The sequence below is a fragment of the Henckelia pumila genome, chromosome 3, assembly GCF_033568475.1.
Source record: "Henckelia pumila isolate YLH828 chromosome 3, ASM3356847v2, whole genome shotgun sequence".
In the NCBI taxonomy this organism is placed as follows: domain Eukaryota; kingdom Viridiplantae; phylum Streptophyta; class Magnoliopsida; order Lamiales; family Gesneriaceae; genus Henckelia; species Henckelia pumila.
The window spans coordinates 31,254,609-31,277,766 of NC_133122.1; the positions used below are offsets into that span (position 1 = coordinate 31,254,609).

Sequence of the window (23,158 nt, forward strand, 5' to 3'; positions counted from 1 at the left end):
ATGGTAAAACATTAATGTGATATTAAAAAAATTGATCATGTATCCGAAGTCAAAATAGATGTCAAGATTGTACTTCGACAAAAATAACAACTTAAATGAAAATTATTTCTTGATTAATAGTACTTGAGCTTGTTTTGCTTTATTTTTTGTTTATAAAATATATAATAATTATATTTCATATTTTGATCACACACACACATATATATATATATATATATTTTATATATTTGTTAAGATTTTAAACTTTGGTAAGTATATATTATTATTATTATTATTATATATTTATATTTAAGGTTTTTAAAAATTTAAAATATATTATTTGTTTTACCATTCAACGGGCTAATTTCAATTTCAACCCCCACTGAGCCGTCGTTCGCTAGGAAAACCAATTTGGCTTCCAGTTCATTCCCCGTCCGTCGGTCGGTCTATCGATCGATCAATCAATCAATCAATCAATCCTCACTGATTATGGACGATACGGCGGGTGACGGCGGTGAATCGCCGTCGAATCATCTTGTTCTCGACCTCACGAGCTGTCAGCTCCGCGATCTGGACTCCGTGGAGCTGCCGCCGAGTCTCACCGAATTAGACCTCACGGCGAACCGATTGTCCGCGTTAGACCCCCGCATTTCGAATCTCTCTAGCCTTCAGAAGCTCTCTCTTCGCCAGAACCTTTTCAACGATGATGGTGTTCTTCCTCTTTCCACGTGGCACCCCATTTCTGGCCTCCAAGTAAGGATTTTTTTTATGATTACCTGAAAGATAATCAGGTTTTCGTTCTTTAGCGGATAATTGACCGCATTTTAATCCGAGTATTGAATTTCGCGTTGCTGCAAGTTTGTTATGATTGGGTTGCATAGATTACGAGAGACCGTGGAGTGGAAGTTAAACTATCAGATTCTCTCTCCTCCTTTTTTTTTTTTTTGTGGGATTCTTGGGGTTTTTGACAACTTTATCTTTGCTGATATGTTTCTTTTCCCTCATTTTGAATATGTATTGATGTATCATTTAAAATTCCGGACAAGTTTTATGTTCTGACCGCAGTTAAGAATTATATGACCTGTGTATTAATGTATATATGTTTTTGCCTTTTCTAAAGTCAAGTCTCTAAAAGATTCTAAACATAAGGTCACTCGAATCCAGAAAACCAATCAATCAAGTTCATTAAAAGCTGGAAGAATTTTAGCTCATATGGCAAAGATACTTTATGTCCTCAATATTAAGTCAGCTAGAAGATTAAAGTGTTGAACTTTATTCAGAAAGAATGACAATTGAAGATCAATCTAGACTTATAGATTACACTGTACTTCTATAAATATTCTAAATTTTATGGCAGCTGCCCCGTAACAATGCAGGCAGTAACTCCATACTGTGGCGGAGGGAGGGGTGGTCACATCTCTCTCACTCCCTCTCAAACTTCCAGAGCATTTGCATAGTTTTCATATATTTATTTACGGTAATACAAAGCCATTTTTTTTTCAGGGCCATGGAATATCATAATTCAATTTCTCTAGTGTATATTGGGTTGATAATTGTAGACTTACATGAATTGGAATGTTGGGCTTCTGATAAACAGCAAAATATGACGGGTGGAGTAAAATTTATGGATAAAGGAGGTGAGTGATAAACAAGGACCGCCAATAAAGTTAGAATGGTCTCTTTAGTCCGAAAGTTTTCGTTCAATTGATGTGCTCCACTAAAATCCCCACTTTGGTCGCCTTTTGAGTTTGTTTACAGATACATCTGCTATTATATTACTGGTTTTTAGGTTCTTTTCATCCAAAGCTTGTTTCTTATTCTAGAAATAATTTTATAATATTTTTTCCAGGAGCTAGTGTTGAGGGATAATCAGCTGAAGCAAATTCCAGATGTTGGCATATTCAAAATGCTTCTGGTCTTTGATGTTTCGTTTAACGAGATTTCGACGCTTAATGGATTGTCCAGAGTCTCGAATACACTCAAAGAACTATATGTTTCTAAAAACGAAGTTACTAAAATGGAAGAGATTGAGCACTTCCATGAGCTGCAAATTCTTGAGCTTGGATCCAACAAATTACGGGTTAGGTCATTTTCCTTATGATAATAAATTCAATTAGCCATCCTAATGCTAAAACCACGAAGGAATATCAAAATATTGATGAGTTTAGCTGAAGCTTTTATCAAGCAACTTGGAATAAATATCTCATAAGTCATAAGATGGTAAGTCACAGAGAAACTGTAAATGTATGTGGATATAAAATTTTAAAGAATTCATATACATGCTAGAAAGTGTTGGTTGAACTAAATACATTTTAAGATCTTAAAAATGACTAGGGGCTTCGATGCTTCATCAGTTTTAAGAACATTATAGACCCTTTTAAACTTTTTACCTAGTTTCCAATTCCCTCCAACAGCATATTATAGATTTTAAGTGAAGCATTGAATCCTCTAGATCATAAACTATGACCATTTCCAGTGTTGTGTTTTTGGCTCTTAGAGAGGCCCTTCATTGAACCCAAGAAATCATCATCTTCAACAGATATAACGAGCGAAATTGCTCTGGGTTGAGTAAATTGATTTCTTTTCTCAATTTGTGAAATAAATATAGGAAATGAGGATTTATATAACAAGATAAAGTTCACCTTTCTTTCTTAAGTAAATGTTTTTGCTTGAATTCCAAACAGACATGCTTTGCGATTAAGTCCTGTTGGTTCAAATCTCTGAACTTCAAATCCTCAGCAGTCCAAACTTTCTTGCATTAATTTGAAATTGTCTGTCTTTTTATAGAACAGTCATACCTCTTGGGTATTCTCTACCTAGGCATTGTTAAATTATCGAAGGAACAGTAGATGTCGGCTGTCCTTTATTTGTTTTTGAAAATTTTGTATCTGTTTATGAACTATGTTTAATTGTCAGGTAATGGAGAATTTACAAAACTTATCTACTTTGCAAGAGCTTTGGCTAGGGCGCAATCGAATTCGTGCAATCAATCTATGTGGGTTAAAATGCATTAAGAAGCTTAGTCTTCAGAGTAATCGATTAACTTCGATGACAGGACTTGAGGTTGCTTTTATTAGCTTCATACGATGTAATGGTTGAGGATTTTGTTTCTAATTCCAAAATCCCTCTCCCTAATTAATGACACCGTACTATTTTATGTTTTGATTTCTGTGATGTCTAGGAATGTGTTGCACTTGAAGAATTATACTTGAGCCATAATGGTATTTCAAAAGTGGAAGGCCTGTCAACTCTATCGAACCTTCGAGTTTTGGACCTGTCATCAAATAAGCTTACAGAAATTAATGATATCGAGACCTTGGCAAAGTACGAATGTTTCGCAAAGCCATGCCACAGTAATATGAAAATTGTATGCATCTAATGTGTTGCCTTCTTGATTGTGGATGTTTAATTGCAGTTTGGAAGATCTGTGGCTCAATGACAACCAAATAACATCACTGGATGACATAGCTGTTGGGGTTGGTGGGGCCAAAGAGAATCTCACAACAATATACCTCGAGCGCAATCCATGTGTATGTACATCTATTTCTAGCCAATATATGTACTTTTTATCCTATTTCAAGCCATTGGTCACGGACTTGTATAGTTGTATACTGTACATCCACCGATTCTTGTGCACTGGCTATTGTTAGCCAGAAGAGGCATTAATTTGTTATCTGAAGGGAGAATCTGATTCACGTAAAACTAATCTGTAATATCCCCGTCTTTGCACAATTTGTTTTAACATATAATGGAGTTTATGAAATTATTTCAAGTCGAACTATTGGAACAAAATCAGTTTTGTTTAGCAAATTAGAGGATTCCTAATTATTCTGATGATACAGAATTTATAGTTCATCAAGGAATACATTTAAAGATTTGACGAGAGTACTGACAGTTGAAAACAACTTTGAAATTGAAAGTTGTATTGACGTAGATTAAACATTGACCTTAGAAGTTGTATCCAATAGTTCAAATTTTGGAGAATGTATTCTCTCAGTCGTTACCATCTGATGATGTGGTTGGTTAAATCTATCCAGTAGTTTATCTGAATGCTGGTAGGTTCAAGTCTATATGCTTTCCTTTTCAAATTTTCTTTCAGTTAACAAACTTTTTACAATTGGTTGATTGGTTTTTGCAGGCGAATTCGCCAGACTATATTTCAACTTTGAGACGAGCATTTCCAAATATTCAGCAAATTGACTCCCAGATTCTTGCATAGAGGCGTTTTTTCGTGACATTATCTACTTCATTTGACGTTTAAAGCCGAGGGATAATTTATCCAGCCCCTGACTTATTTCATTTCCAGAGTTTTGGCAATTATGCGGCACAAATCAAAAATTTTCTGGAAATTTTTGACATCAGAAAAACCGAGTTCCTTGACATATTTATCAGTTGTATTTTTTCATTTTGTTTTCAGTATCAAGAACTACAGATAATGTATTTTCTCAGTCTGAGGAAACAATTCAATGTTGGGTGAGAGATGAAAATATTGGATGAAATATGTCTGGCAAATTGTCCCATAATGTCGTGATAAAAATAAAAATAAAAAACCATTCGAAAAAAGAAAAAAAAATCATCCCATAATGCGTTGTTTGAAGCGACTGCTAGGTTATAGCAAATCTTGTCAATCAAATTGCTTATATTTAACAATTTTGTGGGATGAATTTGTGATTCGAGATAGAAAAATATTTTTTTATGTCAAAAATATTAATTTTTATGATAAATATGGATTGAATCGATACATGATTTTTTCAAGACACTACTCAAAATTATGATATACTCATCTATTTTCTCATATTGTATACAGAATTGTATGTATATTATTTTTTTTTGTAACAAATAAAAAAACTCAATATAATTATATTTTATATAAAATTTTGATAAATGCATACAGTTGTTGTGATTATCTTATGAATAATAATTTATACGTTTTTTTTAAATAACAGGTTAAATACATTGCTAATAAAAAGTTCATTGAGCTATAAAATCGGGATAATAGCCAATAGTCCTATAAATTTGCTTGTTTTGTGATTTAGTTCTGTAAGTATTTAATTTTGGGTTTTGGTTCTATAAGTTTAGTTATGTTTTGGTGTTTAGTCATTTTGTTTATTTAAACAATGTTTTTATAACCGGACCGGTGATCGAATCGATCTAACTTAAAAAAAAGCTCCAACTGGTTGAACCGTTTTAATCGAACGATGGATCGAAAAACCATTTATATAATATAATATAATATAATTAAGAATATATTTTAAATTATAAAAACCTAAAAAAATTTATATAAATAGAAAAAATATATATATAATCGTAGTTTAAAAACTAAATAATTATATAAATATATTCAAAATATTAGTTATAGTTATATATTTTTTAAAAAAATAATTAATTAATTAAAAAACTTTAATATTAATAAAATAATATTTTTAAAGAAGAAAAAATTCTAAATAATTATGTATATATATATAATAAAATATTAAATTAAGGTTTTAAATAAAAAAACTAATTTTTCAAAAAAATATTAAAAATCGTTTTCTGGTTCTTGACCGATACTGTCCGATTCAACCGTTGAAACGATCTTTGGGAGTGTTTTGGATCGAAACCCGTGCCCGGTTCCGGGTCGAACCGGTTGAACCAAACGGTACAGTCCCGTTTTGAAAACATGACATTTAAGTGTTTATCCCATAACAAACACATTATCATTTGTTAATGTTACGTAAGCATTTTTAGTTGTCACGTCAGCATTTCTGATGTCACGTCAACATTCTATGACAAAAAGATTAAAAATCAAAATATAACTTATCTTATATGACCAAAACTCAAAATTAAATACTTACAGGACCAAAACACAATATGAACAAACTTACAAAATCATTTTACCTATATTCCCTTATAAAATCTGATCATGAATCAAACTTTATCGTTATCGTTGATTAAATTTGATGAACATAACAATCTCCTCTCTCATTTTTTTTTTAAAAAATGGTTCTACGAAATGATATATTTTCTATAAAAAAAAAATAATTTTTACGTCATTAATTTTAGCTATTGGTTTTCTACCGATTTTGAATACGAGAAACAAATATACAAAATCGAAAGACTCTCGAATAAATAATTTAACATAAACGTTTTTTTTTACGGAACATAAACTTTTTTTTTAAAACAATCATAAATATTAGTTTCTGTCAAAAATTAATTTGAACCTAAAAAAAAGTTCAACTACTCTCACCTCATTTATCACCAAAATTTTAAAATTTGAAACGAAATATCGGATTCTATCAAGCCCTAGTATATAATAAAGTGAATAATATTATCATTTTTCAATTTAGTGACACGTGAGATTAATTTTTTTTATAAATATCTTTTCAAAGTAAAAAAAATAAAATGGGAGTGTCCGTGGACTGAGGAATACAGAGAGAGACAAAATACATTCACTGTAACGTACAAATTACAAATTGTTCAGTGCTCGCCTCTACTCTACTGCATGCCACTCTCTCTCTCTCTCTCTCTTGTTAATTAATTGTGAAGATAAACTTTTTTCTCGATTCAGTTAAATCCCTTTACTTTGTGTTTTCAAATCTGGAATCTTTTTGCTTTCGAGAGAACCCACAAATTCAAAATGCTCGACGGTCTGCTGGGTCGTGGATTTAGCTCCAAATGGTCGGATTTCTTTCTTGTTTCTGTCTCTTAGTTTGTGTTAAATTGTTTGTGAATCAAGTTTTTTTTTTTTTTGTTGAATTTGGGTGTGTTTTGATGAGTTTGCAGCAAGTCGCTGATAAAAGCGACACGGGCGAGGATCGACGTGGTGAGGAGGAGAGCGGAGGCGAAGCAGAGGTTCCTCAAAGAAGATCTGGCTAAGTTGCTTTCCAATGGGCTTGATATTAACGCCTTTGGAAGGGTACACGCCTCACTCTTTTTATGGTCTCTTTTGCTGTGGTGTAGCTAGCTGATTTGAAGCCTTTTTGGGTTGATTTGTCGAAGCTGTTCTTTGGAGTTCCTCTTTGTATGGCTAATTGAATTTAACAATGTGCCACTGCGATTAATCCAGCAATAAGTCTATTCTTCAGTGAACTAGAATATTCTGTACTGGAGTGATAAGATTCGAGATCGTTAAAGTTGATGTGCCAGCTGAACAAGAAAAAAAGATTAAGCTGAGAAGCTTTGCAGTGATAAAGAGTTCGAGTCACACGGTACAACTTAGAATTAGGCACCGCCAAATGGATCAAATTTAGAGAAATATTGGGCAGGTGGAAACCGAGAAGTATAATGCTATTAAGAAAGAAATCAAATAGGGTAGATATGATGTCTCGCCAATGATGTGATTGGTTTGGCAAGTACATGAATACTGATTTTCAGAAAATCATGTTGAAAAGCATGAGATTTTATCTGACCGAATTTTGTATTGTATTGGGCACATTAACATTTTAGAGTGATGGGCTAAATATTGGGACATGGTATGTAAGTCACCTAGGTGATGATAATACCCTTCTGGCAAGGCAACTTATCTCATGTGAAATACACAGTTGGAGGTAAACGGATGTTAGAGTGTGCGTTTGTGTGTTTTTTTTTTTTTGGTGGGATATCAAAGTAAGCATTAGATGTTATTTCCATCATTATAAAAAGTGTGTTTCGAGGAATGCGTCCTTCTATGAATGAATTTCTGTTGGGTATAAATAACAAAGTGATAGAATTTCACAATATTTATAAGCAGCAAAGAATAACATTGCGGAAGCGAATAAATTTTGGTCCAACTAGAAAGTATAGATTAACTCCAAGGATCTTAAAGGATCCCTAAATTACCTGAGAGGCATAGTTTGCGTTCTGAAAGTAGTCAATATCTTGTTGGCCGCAAATATGATCCTAAGACATTCTAAGAGGTAATGTAAGATGTCATTTTTTCATTTTGTCAGATAATTCTAATTATCGGTAGAAATTTAAATTTTTTTATCTAATGTAAAATGATGGATAGAACCAATTTTTTTATAATCTCTCTTTTATTAGCAATGCCAGAGCCACAAATTTTATTTAATTCACTCTTGATTTTCTAACTTGTTCTCTCTCTGTTTTCATTTGGAAGACAGACAGAAGAATACCTTGCTGGATTGAATCTCCTGTCGTGCTATGATTATATTGAGCAAACTTGTGAGTATATAGTAAAGCAGCTTTCCAGAATTGAGAAACAACGGTACGATCCAATCATATGATTTCTTTTTTTATATCTTACATTTTCAGCTAGCACAATGTAATTCCAGGGCAAGCACCAAATAGTTGTGTAATTTCCTGTTACCATATTGCTCTTCTTTTCATGATGTATGTTTAAGTATGTCTCATGTTTGTTGTTCGCATTTCCTTGGTTTCATGTGCTTGCTCGTTTGTTATTGCAGTACAATGTGTAATTCAATAAATGTGTGATAAATTGCTGACTACACTAAAACCATATTCCAACTTTTTAGAAAATAATCGAACTGTGGGTCCATGCATGTGCTTCCACATCCATGTCTGTGCATCTGGATTTCCTATACATAATATTATTTGCATAGGAATTAAGATATAATTTCGCTATTGTAGACAGTTGAAATAAAAATCTTAGTTATCTGCCAAAAGCACAACACCTGGTATTGGCTCGTCTTTGTGAGGCAAACTGGACTTGGAATCCATATGAAAAATGGTTGATACCTGAAGTGTAGGAACGACTGGCACCAGTTTGATAATGACCAAATCATGAAAACTGTATAAAATGAATTGTTTGTGGTGGCAGTCAGAAGCGATGGACTCTGTACCTGCTTGGGTTGGAGAATCTAAATACTCCTCGTTGTTCCTAAACAACCAAAAAAAAACCCTAGAGTAAATGGGCTAGAGCAAGCATAGTTTCTAAGATTATAAAGATGCTGATCTAGTGTTGAGACCTTCAAGCTGTTTAAATGGGCTACATACTGACTTTTCTTCTATTTAATGGTTTCTTTATAGGGAATGCCCAGAAGAATGTAGGGAGGCTGTTGCTTCGCTGATGTTTGCTGCTGCAAGGTTTTCTGATTTTCCTGAACTGCGAGACCTGAGGAATATATTTCAGCAGAGATTTGGAAATAGTTTAGAGGCTTTTGTTAATCAGAAGGTGATGCCCCTATGTAACCTAGAGTAGTTGTACAAAAGGTTATACTAATGATTGCAGCTTGTTTAAACTCTCAATTTACTTGATTTGTGGTTGTCAGTTTTGTGAGAAACTATCTGTGGTACCTCCTGCACGAGCAAAGAGGCTCCAGGTATTGCATGACATAACTTCAGAGTTTTCAATAAAGTGGGATTCAAGGGGATTTGAACAAAGGATGGGCTCCCCTTCTGTACCCGTGCAGGTACAACTTCGAATCACCTGTGATTTGTGTCAGATTAGAAAGATTCTAGTAAGAAGCATATAAATATCAACGATAAATCGTATGACCTTTATTTTGTTATAGATAATTAATTTCTAGGGGCAATAACTAATGAGTATTCACCATGTTATCATACTTAAGCCTAAGATGATATGTTAGGACTTGTGCAAGTTACATGATAAATTGATTTGTGTGTGGCATGCACCATGTTATTGTCAATGATGTGTAACTTCGTTTCTTTTTCTACTTGGTATGTCGCTGAATGACTTTCCATATTTATATGTTTTCATCCTGACTGGAAGTTGCAGATAAGTTTAATTGTTGTAGTCGCATTTATATCGTCGAGATGTAATAAATCTGTGATTTGATTTTTATTATTATCAAGAGCATTTCCCCATCATCTGGTATCCCTGAGATAAATTTTATTCTGTAATCTGTATAAAGGGGTGACTTTGTTCTGCATTAAAGAGAACAGCAAGAGTTTTAGCCTTTTGGGTGGCTAGAACTTAAAGCTGAAATGAAAGGCTTCATTCTTGTTGTCCCTCTTCCCTTTTCCATGATGCTCATCTTTAATTAACCACTTTTTACTTACTATTGGTGAACATTTGATTGCCTGCTTAACTGGCATGGAATCTTGTGAGACCTATGATGATCTCAAAATTCTTGATCTCCAGGTTGACGTACAAAAAGCTGACCTTAAACAAAGGCATGAACTTCTTGATGCAAAAGGCAGAATACAGAGCTCAGCAGAACACAATATCATGAGAAGAGACAACTCAAATGACCATAATCAGGAAATGGTTAAGCAAGCACATAAGTCTCCATTGAAGAAAGGAGAAAGCAGTGCACGAGGTGATTTATTATTTCATGGGAGACAAACATCATCAGGCGACAAGCATTCTCCTACTATCAAGAGATACGATGAAGAACTGAAGCAAGTAAAAACAGAAAATTCATCCCATGGGAAAATGCAAAATAATATTGATGTTGGAGGCAACAGACAAAGTAGTGGTGTCAGTAATTCAAGGAAAGGAGAAAACTGTGGACCGTTGACTGAAAATAAACATTCCTACCCTGCTATGAAAAGTGATGCAGAAGTCATGAATGTAAGATTAAGCAATTCATCCAACAGAAAAGACATGGATAATGGGCACATTGGATACATAAAACACAACAATGGAATCTGCCACACTGGAAAAGGAGAAAATTCAGAAGCTTTTGCTCGTGAAAAAGGTGAATATGCCTCAAATTTTGGAGAAAATCTGGGAAAAAATGATGAAGTCTTTACTATCGATGGTTGTCTCAATCAAACCAAAGCATTGGGATCAAGAAAAGGAGAACTGGAGGAAGAATCTGATAGATTGAAATCTTGCACTAAGTATGCTCTCCTTCCACCATATGTCAAACCAAAAGACATCTCTGGTCTCCCTCCTCCATATACTAGACCAAAAGAAGATAAACGCAGAGCAAGTAGAGTTTCCAATCACGTTGGTTCTGATAGTGAGCATTCAATTAACTTAACCGCTTGCAACAGAGGTGATGCAGCAGGCCTGACCTGTACTGAACCAGATGAAAATGTTAATGAAGAACAATTCATTGAACCCACCAAAATAAAGAGTTATTGCCAAGAAAAAGATTTTGGTCATCAGGATGATAAATTTTCCATATCAAAACCTCGATCAACTCGGAGGAAGCACCATAAGTCATCATCGGGTAATGATAATGTGGGTAGCAGTGAAGATGGTGATGTCAAGAGGAGATCGAGTAGTAGAAGAAAGGACCATTCAAGAAGAGGCTTGCAGATGATTTTTGATGAGGAGCAGCATAGGAACAATGAGGAGGAGATGCTTATAGACGAACTGTTAATTCATTACTGCAAGAAACCATCGAGCGACAATGGAGGAAAGTTGAAGAAAAAAAAGCAGGTTCAATCTTCACATCAAATCTCTCATGATGCTTCTAACATGGCACCGGTGACCACCAGATCTATTTCCCTACCGCACGAATCATTCTCTTCCCCCGAGCCAAAAAAGGCATTTAATCGCTCGAATACTTTCCAGTCAGATAATCAGGCGCGCCATGTGCATCCTAAACTACCTGACTATGATGATCTGGCTGAGCGGTTTGCTGCCATGAAAGAAAGGTAAGTGATAACATCAAAGCCAGAGGAGGTAGTTCATCGTTTGCATGTTCCAGAATGCTCAAGTACATTCTCATGCATGGTTAAGGTTCTGGCTGTTGTGACATTGCCAACATCGATTTCTTGTTTTTAGAATACAGAAGCCTTGGACCTTACAATAGTAAGAGATTGTTGTCTCTATTCATGCATTATTCTTATTTGGGGTAAGATTGCAATCATTCATGCATAAACTTGACAATGTTATGAGATTGTAACCATTTGCGTGCAACTCCAATTTGGTGGTAGTAAAAGCTTGTTAAATTTCATGCATGGCTCTACTTTAAGTGCTTGGTGATTTTTTTTAAAAAAAAATAATAAATTATCATACACCTGTTTATGCACCTAATTGTGATCAGCAACGTCTGTCTTCAGCAAATTACTTTCATTTATCAAGTATAATCTTGTACCCAGTTAGACCACCTCATATATGGAGGTTACAAGTGGCTGGGAAATTGAGGCGCTTTTGTCTGATGGGAGTGCCTGTAAAGGCAAGCAGGTTCTTTTTTACTCGGGGAATAACCAAGAGAATGCTGAAACCATCGTGTTAGTAGATATTAGTGGTGTACACCCTTTGCTACATATGCATACATCTTCAGTAGAGAATCAGATTCAAATGTCATATTGGGATTATAGTATTGAATCTTGCCTAAAATATTTCAGATATCATGGCAACTTGCATAGTGCAAGTAGCAAAAACATTTGAGATTGTACAAGCCGTGTTTCAAGAATTTGACGGGCAAAATTGTTACTTGTGAATTGAAGATTGACTAAAATGCTCAGTCACTACGAACTATTTTTAAACAAGTGTTTGAATGTCGTGGTTTGTGGAAAAAATTGACCAAAAAACAGCAGATTCTTAGTTCCAAAAATTTGAAGCTGCTGAATGAAATAAATGCTTCGTGGTAATATATATCTCAATACTAAGCTAGAAATCCAACAGTTTTATTAAGGCAAAAAAAGGGGAAAGAAATCCAACAGTTTGAAGCACCATTTGTTCATGTAATGGAGGATACCATAAACTTCATATCACAGAAGAAACTATGCCAAAGACGACAGATAAATGTGCATAAATATGTGGGCAATGTTATACACTATTTTAAAAATAGCAGTACACTCGGTGAACACGGAAACAATCACAACTGCATCAGTCGTTTTACTGTCCCGTCCATCTTGCTCTTCATCATTATTGTCCCTCCAGTTCGAGTTTTGAAGTTAGCCATGCACAAACTTCATCCATTTCCTCAGGGATGGTGTAGTGACCAAGCCTGCCAGAGGGAATAATTAATAGACAACAAATTCACCAATGCAGAATAGCTACATGCCCACAACAATTACTTACCCAGGGTATGATTTAAATATCACATTTCGAAATCCAGAAGAAGACAACTTCTCTGAAGACTTCTCACCAAATTTATGAGAAACTACATCATCTCCTGCATTATAGTTAACCAGTGCTATTACAGTGCACGAAGGATAGTGTAAATTTAAAAAGTACAAGAAAGAGCACTTGCCTTTTCCTTTAAAGTCAGAAAGTAGCAAAAAACAAAATATGAAAAAAAAAACATGAGCTTAAGTCTGCTTAGAACATTATGAGCATTAAAAATTTTAAAAGTTCTATGGACTAGTTCCATTTTAACCGGCCGGATACAGAAACAATGCCAATTCAATAACCGGTTACCAAGAATATGTTATCATCGAAAGCTGCCAAGCAGCAGGCAGCCTTGAACAGCTTATTGATGCCTCTAAGCAGCCTATCAATGTTTCCAGGCATCATGACTTTCTTTTAAATAGATTGTCAGTTTTTGAATTTTTTGAATCAACCGGTTTGTTGCTGGTTAGGACCAGTTTGCCTACAAGTTCAGATTTACTCAATATGTGTTTAGGCTTAACAAACTTATTGCTTCGGCCCAATCTTGGCTTAATACTTGTGGTTCTTGAATTTATTCAAGCTCTTAAATCAATGAAGGCTTCCTGGGATCTTGAGCACATTGTTCTTGGAATTTGCATGTTGCTTGATGCTCATCTTTGCTACATTTCTGTTAAAGATCAACTAAGACAAAAGTGCTTTGATGGGCTTTAATTGTGAAGTAGAAGTGGACAGTTTGGTTAGAGAGATTGATTGTGAGAGAAAATTTTGGCCAATAAAATATCGGGGGGTTCCACTGGACGGAAATCCGATGAAAATTTCGTTTTGGGAACCCGTCCTGTTCAAGCAAAGAAGATGGCGAGATGGAAGAAAGCGTTTTTGTCAAGAGGAGGTAGATTGACCTTAATTTCAACACTGTTGAATGTTTTGCCGATGTATTTCATGTCTGTTTTTAGAGTAACAAAGGGTAGAGTAACAAAGGGCAAAGGGCATAGCGGAGGTTATGGAGGAGATTACGAGGGAGTTTTTATGGGATGGAGCTCATAGGGATTCACATTGTCATGTGGTTGCATGGAACATGTTTGTAAACAGAATGAGAAAGGGGGTCCGGGTATTGGGAACATTTGTTTTACAGGATAGGGCTCTTATGGGTAAATGGTGGTGGAGATTCTATTATGAGAGAAAGAATTGGTGGAAGAAGGTTATTGTCAGTAAATACGGGCTACAGGATAATGGATGGGATGCGGGCCTAGCAAGAAACGTCACTTTTAGAAGTCCTTGGAAGTTCTATCTCTAGAATATACTCGACTTTTCTTCAGTCAGTGAGGGCACTGGTAAAAAAGGGGTAACAAGGTTTTGGGAGAAGGTGGTTGGGGGAATCCTCTTTTAAGAATCTATATACTTCTTTATTCCAGATATCTTCGGTTCATAACAAACCTATTTCTCATGTTGTCCAATCGGAGTCTCGGATAGTTCTTCCAGCTCTTCGGTTATTTCTTGGGACTTGCATTTCTGGTGGGATATGAGGGACGAGGAAGTGAACAAGTTGAGCTATTTGTTAGGGTCTCTAGATAGGGTAAGGCTGGTTGGAGGGGTGACAGATTTTAGACTTCGGGTTGGGGATCGTTCGGGGATTTTCTCGGTCAAATCTTTCTCTGAGTCTTTTTTCCCAGAAAGTGATGTTTTTTCCTATCCTCTCCCTCGTGTCATTTGGAAAATGCTTCTGTAAGTGCGTTGGCCTACTTGTTGCCTTTGTCCGAGTTGGTGCGTATTGCGTCGGCAAGAGGTAGCACTCAGATGCAAGGTCAAAGTTGATGATGCTAGCTTTTTGAGGTTTAGGGAAGACGTGGTGGTTCTTTCTAAAAACTTGAGGGATCTTGATTCTTTATTATGTTTTGAACAAGAGGCATGCGCGCTATTTATTAAAATTTGCAAATATTATCCTACTTATGTAACTCATCAGAATCTAAAAAGACAGTATAAACGAAAACCTTCAAGAGTTGACACTGACCATATGGCATTCATTCTTTATGTAATCACCCAACAGATGGGAAAGAGAAACAGGATATTAACGCGTCTGGTCTAACAATTATCCCTGGGTCATACCTTTACCATGACAAAGCAAAATAGGCAATGAGGCAGCACGCCCAGCAGCCTCTTCCACACCGTCAATTTTATTACTCAAATTCCTGGAAAAAATATTCATATTTATTGGTCCCATATGTATAAAGAGACAAACTATTTTGAATCATTGTCAAGAGTCATACTTTGCACAGGGAAGCCAACCACTTAATCCAACAACTGCACTCAAATTCGCCAAGTACTGGTTGCCATTCCCATATTTTCCATGAGCAAAGCAAGTTGCTGAGTAGAGAGAGGTCGCTGCGCCCATGCTGAAGCCTCCAACACCCAGCTTGACTTTAACAAATGCCAATTGTTAAAATTATATGATCGTCACTTGTTATCCTAACTCAAAAGTTCATGAGATCATAAATGAACAATAATTCAAGTAAAATGCAGAGAAAACTCAATTTTCATTGACCATTTTGCTGCCATAAAAAATGCGATCGCCAAATTTAATTTCCCTGAGATTCCAAAAGCGGTTATTTCAAGCACATCAGTGGAGCCAATAGAGTTTCACAGATTACACAAATATTTGACCATACCCTACATATTTACATAAATCAGATCGACATTGTAATCACAGTTTAAAAATATGTACAACCTGCAAGCACATCCACATGAGAATATAAATAACCAAAACGAATAGATATCGATCAAAATATACCGAGAATAATTCAACAGAAACAAAGCACAAGGAGAGTCCTGGCTCAAGCACTCAATCACCCGTGACAATGATCGGAGGAAACATTCAAATATAACAGCTTTGTTAAGGAGTTGCACAGTTTGCAAGTATCAAGAACAAATCATTAGAAGAAGTAACCACATCTCTAATTGCTCGTCAGTGTCTTCCGGTAAAAGGACATGGAATTTAATGAAAAAAGCTCAATGACAAATCCAAGTTTAGTTTAGTTCTGATTATTGGACCTGATTATGGTTTTCTAAGGAATAAACTGGAAAAAAGTATTGATGATCAACTATACTTGGAATTTGTGAAAACCATAATCAGGTCCAATAATCAGAAGAATAGACTGGAAAAAAGTATTGATGCTCAACTATACTTGGAATTTGTGAAAACTAAATTCCACATATGTTTTGGCTGATTGAAACTCTGAACTGATTTCAAAATCTCTTCCAAACATTATCACGTGTAAGTGAGCTCAATCATATGTCAACAAGCTAAAAACCAAACAATCTAGCCAACCAAATAGCCCAGAAGTGGCCCAGTTTGCTCCCTAGAACTTAGATCCTGATTTGAATAAAATCTAATGTGCATCAAATCAAAATGACAAAAACAGATTTGGCATAAATTTACTGATAGAAATACATAAATTGGTCATCTGAATAAGCAAAGGGCCAATTCAACAATACAATTATTAGGCAGCCAAAAGCATAAGATTTGAGGAAAGCATTTGTATATTCTGATATTCTGCACTTCAAAGCTTCTTTTCTTTTCTCTTTTCTTTCTTTCTTTCTTGTTGGCAGGGTTATAAGGTTACAGCATTTTATAAACTGAAAAAAAAAACATGTGCGGAAATCAGAATGCCGTTAAAAACCATGGTAGAATACTCACTGTTAGGGGGCTCATTAGCCAATAAGCTTGCAACATATGCAGCAGAAGCATCCAAACCCTCTAAATCATCATTAGCATTTTCCGAAAGGTCATTTACGTCAAACCCTATAAGGGAAAACATCAACCGTAATTCCAGCAATAAAAATCCATAAATCTGACAATGCATATCATAATGATATAAAAATGCATGGGTACGGTAGCATATGAAAGAACATAAACTACTTTAGTATTGAATATACTTTTTTACATAACGAGTTTTGATGATAATCTACTCCGATATTAATATGTTATATTAACTGCTAAGTGCTATCATATAGATTGATTTAAATGCATGTTTGTATGTTAGTATAGTATCTCCTATAGCCTTCCTTCCAGAGGTCATTATTATTGAAAGAAGCAGACGAGTGCTACCAGCTTAGATTTAGTTTAGAGGATGCACACCTTATGTGAGAACTGTTTTCACCATTGTAGGGCATAAGATAAACAAGGTGAGGAATAAGATAAACAAGGATTACTCTGAAAAATTTTAAACCGGTAAGGGATAAGTTAAAAAGGGATTACTCTGAAAAATCTTAAACCAAGCTCCACTATTTGTCGGGGATATTTGATAACTATCTTATAATATTGTAAACTTAATTTAATAGTTTGAAAAGTTTATAAGGTCAAGGCAATGTTTTGGAGCCATGCCAGGATTCCGATCTCGGGTCTTAGAAAGAGTAGCGTCCCGTTTCCTGATTAAAATTTAATTAGTAAGTCAATGGCGACCATCCTTGAGCCAAATAAGGTTGTCTAAATCTTCATAACTGGATTACTTAAAACAGAATCTTTTTCTTTCTGAAAGTAAACTTCGCAATTTATAAATCCATTAAAACACAGATCCCACCTTTGACAGATTATGTTTACGGTATTTTAAGTTCATCTGGTAAAGAACCCACTCTTCTATCAAGTTTAATGGTGAGTATAACATTGAAGAACAAACTTGATAAACGTACATGCAAAGCACCAAGCCTTTGCCTGTTTACACCTTAACATTCTATTTACATTGTGCACCATAAAAATGGTGCAATTCCATAATATACAACCAAACTTACAAGCAGTTGAAGGAAAACCACCAAATAAAGTTATTGGCTGTTGAGGAGCGGTCGGGCAAATCCATTTTATCTGCATATACATATAAATTGCCATAAATGCTGATCCAAAAGGGAAAAAAGGAATGCTGAGAATCACCAACTTAAAAGCAATAATGTCTGAACGTTGATTAGAGGTGAGTACTTCAAACATAACAGTAAAAATTTAGATTAGCATTACATTTGGAAGCGGAAGGGTCTCCAAGAGAGTGGACCAGCTGCAAAGAAACGTGAAGCTGATGAGGATTAAATTCAGAGAAATCATGGAAATGATGGTCATACATCCACCAAGCAGCATAAAGCAACTGGAGGACAAGCAGGCAAAGCATTTGCTAGAAAATTAATTCAGCAACACAACAAAACATAGCACCCATTGTTATTCACTATGTCGGTTTCATCACATTCAAAAACCTTTTAACTCAATCTTGAGGTCAGGATACCTTTTTCCTTCTTGAAAATCAGACGTCGCTTAAGTTTAAATCGAAGAGAGAAACAGTGTCTCCCATCTAAAAGATTATAAAATCAAAGAAAATCTGGCCTACTAGGGAGGTAAGGATATTCTTTTCCTTTCTTAAAACCAGAGAACCTAAAATTAAAAAGAGACCACAGTTTTTCTCATAAAATAATAATTAAGCACAAGAACACAATTCCCCATAGATACTTCATTGAATAACAAAAAATAAGAGAGATATTTTCATCATTGATTGTATTAAAGTTGTATCTAGTTGTACATATCAACAAATATTCTTGGATTTTTCTGAAAAATGTCACTCATTAAACAATCCAAGTGTAAACTGCCCTCTAAGGTAGTTAAAATAATCCCTGTTCTTCCATTTCACTCATGTATCCTCGACAATCTAAATCGTGACGGTCAACTGGGATGTGAAGGTCACATAAAACTTAAGACTGAAAAAAGGGAAATAGAATCCCAACTGATATCCATATAAAATTTCAGGCAGGCTTTACAGCAATATCCATTTTCCCATTTTTGTGTTGATTTTTCCTCGCGTCAAAAGGCAAGAACATAATGAGCAGCTACGAGAATATTTCCCCCCTTTTTTTTGCTCTCCATATCATTGGTGGACAACAATTGTCTGTCGAGCTTGTACCAAGTGGTATCCTCTGTAAAACTTGACTGTGTCAACTTCGGCTTACAAACCAGTGGTTCACGAGTGTTCATTCATTAATCAAAATATCATATGGTCTCATGCTTCTTTTGAATCTGTAGCTATTCAGTTTTTCTTTTATGGATCTTACAACACTAAATATCCCTCCGCCCACCATTGAAGAACACAAAATTCACAAAATGCAGCAAATCACCTCCAAATTAATCTCTTCTAGCATGTCATACAGGTCATCTATCCAAGAAAACTAACACTCCTCAAGCCTTTCATCAAGATTTTGGTTAACTCACTTTCTGAATGGAGAAATTTTCCAGTGCTACCGATAAAATTTGTTCCATCATTTTTTTCATAATTTTTAGCAAAGCCACAAATTCTGGTTTTTCCTTGTACATAACTTCCTTGATGTCTCCATGTTCACGGGATGAATATATCCCTCTCTAACATACCACACAAGTATCAGCATTGAACTATTTGATTATCCTATTAGAGGCAGATAGAAAGGCAAGTTTTTCAATTATTTGACTCCTTACCTCACAGTTTTGCTCCATTTATAGATGATGGTATTCTATCATCATTGCTGACTATAGACCCATCCTTAACAGAATTTCTTCAAGAATTTTCTTTCTAATAGTTAGGTCAAACACATCGTTCATCTTCATTTGTACTGGAAGCATTATAATATGGATAGAATTCCCAGCATACCACAATTGAGTTCTACAATTTTCAGTATTATGATTATGATAATTGTTTGAACAAAATACACGATAAATGTAGAACATTTTCTTTTAATCAGAAGTGGAAACAAGATAAGACCTAAACCAAAATCAATAAAAAATAGTGAAAAGTGGATAAATTCCTCACTTTGTTAAGGGATGACCATAAATTACCTATTCCCATTGTCTCCAAGGCCATGTAGCCAAACAATAGTAGCCTGGTGTTTGCCTTTCGGTCTCACTACATATGTTCGTCCAAACTCAAATGTTCTCCTAATAGCTCTACCAGCTGCAGCTGCATTGAATTAAAACCGTAAGCTAGCCAGACAGTGAAAACAATAACTCTCATGGACACCAAATCTAAGCATAAATCCATTTCAGAAAAGCTTTCCGATCTTCTAACGAGAGAAGATGCAAAACAAACAAATAAAAGTTAAAGAACACTTTAAGGTTACAGGTTTATTCAGTTACTAAATGAAGCCAGAAATTAAAAGATTCAATAAAATTTTCATTTTTAACAAGTTGATGCCAGTAAAGTCAATCTCAGAACAAAACAATAAAATGTATTTTCATTTTTAGAAACAACCTAGGCGCAGCCTAGCGCTTTTTAGAACACTGCTTTTGGTAAGTAGTGAAAAATGGAAAGCCAATAAAAATATAGTTCCAACCAAAGAATTTACAAATATTTATTACACTTTAACAAAGATTTTCATTACTTCCAAAACGCAGAAAATTATCATATTAATATAACCCAAAATACACTATTAAATTTTTTTAAAAAAAATTATCTAACAACTTCTGACGTGATTTGATGTATGCATTGATAACTGTATTTCCCCAAAACAATACAAAATAAATCAAAAAATACAATTTATTTCCCCCAAAATATCTTCCCAAAACTATTCCCCTCCAAGATAGCTAAACCAAACCAAAGGACCCCTCAGTGGTTGGATTTTATAAAAAAAAAAAATAATAATAATAATAATATTAATAATAGTAATAATAATTATTATTATTATAATTTGTTCATAATTGTAGGGCATGGATTTTATTTTCATTTGAGTTTACAATATTTGAACTGAATTACTTAAAAATAGCAATTTTTTGAAATTGCAAACTGATTTATGAATAAGCTTTAGACATTTCAAATAACTATTATAGTCAGTTCTGCTAAGCTTTTATAATACATTAATACCAAAAGCTCACGTTTTAGACTGACAATTCTTGGCTTAAAAAACACAAATTTTCCAATATACTATATTGTAAAATTCCCAAAGAGTGTCAGGAAAAGAAAATTAGAGGATGTTCAGCGGGTAACATCAAATTTAAGAGTTACGACTGAACGGATGGCACCATAACCTAACTGGGAGTCAGAAGACTAGTTCTGCACGGTGCAAAACAACAGGAAAGCAATTAACACTAACCAGAACCAACGGAAGGGCCGGTGAAACTCATTGCCTTCAAATAAATACAACTGCAACTTATCTGCAAACACAATATTCCAAGCTTCAAATGCACATAATCCAAATACAGCCAATAATAATATATTCGTTTGATTCATATTCCAATGATTAAGATGCAACCCAGGCGGGATTGCTTCGATCAAAAGGGGAAAAAAAAAAACGAACTGCAGCACACAAGAAAAGGTTTTGGTTATTGAGAATCCAACCCCTAATCTGCGCAAATATGGTAATAAAAACGAAAAATTTACAACCCCAAAATCAATTTAGCAGAAAGCGTACAATGGGAAAATGACCGAAATCATTGGCTCCAACACAAAAATAATCACGCCATTCAATACGATTGGATACTAATTTACCTGAAGAAGAATCTGCAGAGATGAGCGAATCAGAATGCGAAGAAGATTTAACAAATTTCGAGTCGATTATGGTTCGAACTTTGGGAGCGAGCACTTCCACTTGCAAAATTTTTATTTTTTGTTTTCTTTTTTAATTTCAAAAAATAAAATTTCAATTAATTTTTTTTTCTAAATATTTGATTTCGTATTTTAATTAGTTCAATTATTTAATAACTCATTGAAATAGGACTCGAAATTTTAAATTGTATAATAGGTTGAGCTCAATGTTCTAAAAAGCGTGAAGCGTGTAAAAGCGCGAGAGCCAAACTTCAAGCTTTTTAAGCTTAAGCGCGACTACTGCGAGTTTAAGCGTATGCTTAAGCGTAAAAAAACGTTTTTAATTTAAACTATAATTTTAGTCATCTCAAACAAATCAAGTGTAATACATTAATTCTTTCTGAGATTCTAATTCAATTTATTTCATCATTTATTTCATATCACGTGTCATAGAATATAAACTAAATTAATTGGTCTAATTTAAAACATTATCGGTAAAATCACTCAATATGTTCTGCATTCACATCATCGCTACACTTGGCCATACAATATTATACATTTATAACATTGCTAACAATCACTCACTAGTAAAAACGCTAATTTATAATCTATTTTTGTTTTATTAATCAATTGTGGTTTTTAAAAAAATCACATTTATGTGTATTTAATAACACTTGACATGGTCAAACTATGTCTGACCGCTTTTTTACCGCTTTTGGCCGAAGCGAAGCGTTTTAGAGAAGCTTCAAGCTTAAGTGAGATTAAGTGAGACTTTAATCAAGATTTTTAGAACATTGGTTGAGCCCCACGTTTAAATTTTGTTATACAAATTTCTTATTTCCTTGAAAATATATTATTTTATACTAATTTTTCGCTGCACGCAACCGTCCATTTTTTTAACGAAAATAAAAAATAAAAATAAATTATAAAATTTTGAAAATACAAAAAAATATAGCGTTTTTCTAAACAAATAGTCACAAAAACGTCATAGCTAGATATATCAATTTACAAAGTGAGTTACATTTTCGTAAATAAAAAAATATGAAATGACACAAAACTGGTGTCATTTTAGTAAACAATAAAATATATAATGGCTAAAAAAGAGAAAACCATATAAATTACTAATTTGCCTAATAATTTTGGTTTTATTGAAATTATATTAGGATATAATTGTAATTTTAAATCAAACTTCACCCATTAATTGAAAGTTAGATAATTAGATGATTATACTATAAGTCTATAATAATATAGTAAGCTATAATGACTAAAAAGAGAAAATCATATAAAATTACTAATTTGCCTAATTATTTTGGTTTTATTGAAATTGTATTAGGATATAATGGTAATTTTAAATCAAGATTTACCTCATTAATTGAAATTTAGTTAATTAATTAGATGATATCTACTATAATAATATAGCAAGATGTCAAAAATATTAATTTTCATATTATATATAAATTTGATAAACCTGTATCACCGATAAATTTCGGTGACATCATGTAACAGAATATGTACCCTAAAGAAAATAGGTTCATTATGCAGGAGTTGCAAGCTAATAAATAATACTCATTAATAAATAAATAAATTAAATCTATTGAAAATTTTATTAATAAAAAATTTAAAAATACTTCCTAAAAATCTCTCGAACATTTATTTTATAGTTAGTTGCAAGCTAAATTTATTCTCGATACCATGTTTCTTGATTTTCACGCTATTCCATGCTAGTTGAGTTATCTCATGAACTAATTAATTTTCT

At 34.0% G+C, this 23,158-nt stretch overlaps 3 protein-coding genes across 3 annotated transcripts; 2 read left to right on the forward strand and 1 right to left on the reverse strand.

Moving 5' to 3' along the window:
* Nucleotides 1-327: 327 nt before the first annotated feature.
* On the forward strand, nucleotides 328-4,478 carry LOC140890886 (protein phosphatase 1 regulatory inhibitor subunit PPP1R7 homolog). Its single transcript, XM_073299034.1, has 6 exons — nucleotides 328-732; nucleotides 1,829-2,059; nucleotides 2,896-3,042; nucleotides 3,161-3,303; nucleotides 3,395-3,509; nucleotides 4,118-4,478. Exons 1-6 carry the CDS (start codon nucleotides 469-471, stop codon nucleotides 4,196-4,198), a joined length of 981 nt encoding a protein of 326 aa, XP_073155135.1. The 5' UTR covers nucleotides 328-468; the 3' UTR covers nucleotides 4,199-4,478.
* A 1,933-nt stretch (nucleotides 4,479-6,411) lies between these two features.
* On the forward strand, nucleotides 6,412-11,789 carry LOC140891018 (uncharacterized). Its single transcript, XM_073299226.1, has 6 exons — nucleotides 6,412-6,636; nucleotides 6,742-6,874; nucleotides 8,058-8,161; nucleotides 8,944-9,088; nucleotides 9,186-9,326; nucleotides 10,019-11,789. Exons 1-6 carry the CDS (start codon nucleotides 6,596-6,598, stop codon nucleotides 11,489-11,491), a joined length of 2,037 nt encoding a protein of 678 aa, XP_073155327.1. The 5' UTR covers nucleotides 6,412-6,595; the 3' UTR covers nucleotides 11,492-11,789.
* Nucleotides 11,790-12,450: 661 nt separating this feature from the next.
* LOC140890468 (uncharacterized) lies at nucleotides 12,451-21,486 on the reverse strand. The gene is made up of 10 exons (XM_073298264.1): nucleotides 21,367-21,486; nucleotides 20,972-21,032; nucleotides 19,722-19,842; nucleotides 17,892-17,928; nucleotides 17,675-17,744; nucleotides 16,584-16,688; nucleotides 15,157-15,307; nucleotides 14,996-15,078; nucleotides 12,863-12,956; nucleotides 12,451-12,788 (listed from the first exon to the last, which is right to left on the reverse strand). The coding sequence occupies exons 2-10, from the start codon at nucleotides 21,000-21,002 to the stop codon at nucleotides 12,707-12,709; spliced, it is 774 nt and encodes a 257-aa protein (XP_073154365.1). The 5' UTR covers nucleotides 21,003-21,032; nucleotides 21,367-21,486; the 3' UTR covers nucleotides 12,451-12,706.
* Nucleotides 21,487-23,158: the final 1,672 nt, after the last annotated feature.